Genomic DNA, 2,506 nt, shown 5'->3' on the forward strand with positions numbered 1-2,506 from the left:
ATTTTGAATAAGTATATTAGAATATATGCCTTCTTTTTTTATTATGTAATGGAATGGACACTGTAAAAATATTTTATTTAAAATAAATAGAACTTATATATAATACTAAGATAATATAATTTTAATTATATTGACAAATCATTCATATGAAGAAAAAGTTATATAACTCAAAATATGTAAATAAAGTTTGTTAAAAATATTATCATCAATGTAATGCTGACATAAATTCATATTTTTTTATAATGTGTCAATAACATTTATATCATGTACAACTATAGTTTTATTATATGTTTATATGATATGATAGAATTATGAACAGTGTTTATTAAACAATAAATACTGTACTAATGGTGTATATAAGAGTTACTATGGTACACTAAATCACGTATATATATAATACTATGAACGAGGTCAAAAATAAAGTATTCCTTGTCACACAATAAAACTATTAATAATACATTTGAAAATAAACAATAAAATAAGAACATATGGAGGAATAAAATAATAGATAACATTGTGACAAATATAAATATTAAATTTAATATTAATTTCATGCTTGAATTATTTTATTTAATTCACATAAATATATAATATATTAATATTATTATATAAATGTATATGATATAATTATAAAATATAATTATATCGAATATCAAAAGAATTAAAACAAAACATAGAAATGGTTAATATAATGCATGCATGATACAGGAGTTCCCAAAGAAAATTATTAAAGAATAAAAAGAACCCTACAAACAAAACACTATTCCTAAATCCTGAACCACATATGAATGAATATTAATGCAGAACACGTATAATTTTAGTTTATATAAAAATTATAAAACAAATATATATACTTCATGACAAATATGATTAATACATGAGTATCTCCCAATGATTATAACATATAAATAAATTGTGTTATAAAATCTAAGTTTTTTGGCATAATCCTTTAATATTTTGATAATCATTTATAACATAGGATACACTAAATGACTAAAAAAAAAAAAAATCATTAAAGTGATATTATATATGATGAATAATTAAAATTTGTTTTATGCATATATGAAATTTTTTAAAATTATGTTATATGTATTTTTATTACATATTCACAGTGTAACATTAATTTATATTAAATTATAAGAACATTTTTATATTTATTTATATATAATTATTCATATATATTATGTTTTTTATTGAAATCTAATTTAAAAAAGAACTTCATATCATTATTTTTTAGCCATTATTATTTTTAATTTTTGAAGAAACATACTCATATGCATGATTAGTGCACAACTAATAAATTCAATAAATTATATATTTCTATTACAGCCTTCTATATATTTTTTTTAAAATATATATTATAAGATTTTTCATGTTTTTTTAAAATATATGTTTATGCTTAAATTAACAATTTCTATATTTACACATGACATATTAATTCAAAATTAGATCACGCATAATTAAATAGGGACATTAACTAATTTATCACTTCTTATATTTCTTATATTATAATATGTAAAAATGCCTGAAAACAGAGCGGGTGTATGGATACATTTAATTTTATACATATTATTGTATATATGTGTATTAATATATATCCTGCAATTAATGTTTTGCAAGAAAAAATTTATAATATTAGTGAATATATAAATGTTTATATTTTACTTTTTTCCGTTTTAACTTATAGACATTTACTGAATCTCATTTACCTTCATTTAAATTATATGAAATGCTGAATATGCATCCTTCGGATTTAGTAAACGTAGAATACTGTAAAACTTTTTCTACAACAAAATACGGTACAAATGGACAAATTAAAAAACTTTGTAAAGCATATATAAATTATCTAGTAAAAAAAGAACGAATAAGGAGTAAACCTCAATTCAAGGAAATGAATTGTAATATTTTAACCTATTGGTTATATAATAAACTATCAAGAACTTATCATATGGATAGAACAAATTGTTTTAATGCATTATCAGATATTAACGATATGTGGATTCTTGGTACTAAATTCGTAACAGATTCCAAGGCTTGCAGTTGTAAACCTTATCTTAAAATTACTAGTTATCACGATAATTGGGATCATGCTAAAAAACTGTTTGATTATTCTATGGATTTTAATTATCTTAGGGATATGAAAAATAATTTTAAGGAAAAGTGTGATAAATTATGTACATACCTCAGTGAGATAGCTGATATATATAAGAAATATAAAGATGTGTGTATTCTTAAGAATGAACATATGTGCCCTGTTTGGGGAATTGAATACGAAAAGTATAATCCAGAAGATTTTTTAGATATGTTTAAATGTCGTGATGATGTAGAGAAACCAGTTACTATTGAGCAGGTTGATTCTGAGGAAGAACTAGAAGAAGAAGCAGAAAAAGAAGTAGAGGAAGTGCTCTCTGTACATGATGGGTCTTCTGATACTCCATTAAATATAATGGACTATCAGCAAGCATATGAAATAAAAAAGGACGAATTGAAGCCTCTAAGTACATTT

At 21.7% G+C, this 2,506-nt stretch overlaps 1 protein-coding gene across 1 annotated transcript; it reads left to right on the forward strand.

The window, feature by feature from the left end:
* Window positions 1-1,521: 1,521 nt before the first annotated feature.
* PGO_004435 (variable surface protein) lies at window positions 1,522-2,506 on the forward strand (the record flags this gene model as incomplete). Its single annotated transcript, XM_028691480.1, has 2 exons — window positions 1,522-1,542; window positions 1,688-2,506. Coding segments are annotated over 2 exons (840 nt in total), but the record flags the coding sequence as incomplete, so codon positions are not given.

The sequence above is a fragment of the Plasmodium gonderi genome (genome assembly GCF_002157705.1).
Source record: "Plasmodium gonderi DNA, contig: Pgo-contig_895, whole genome shotgun sequence".
Lineage (NCBI taxonomy): Eukaryota > Apicomplexa > Aconoidasida > Haemosporida > Plasmodiidae > Plasmodium > Plasmodium gonderi.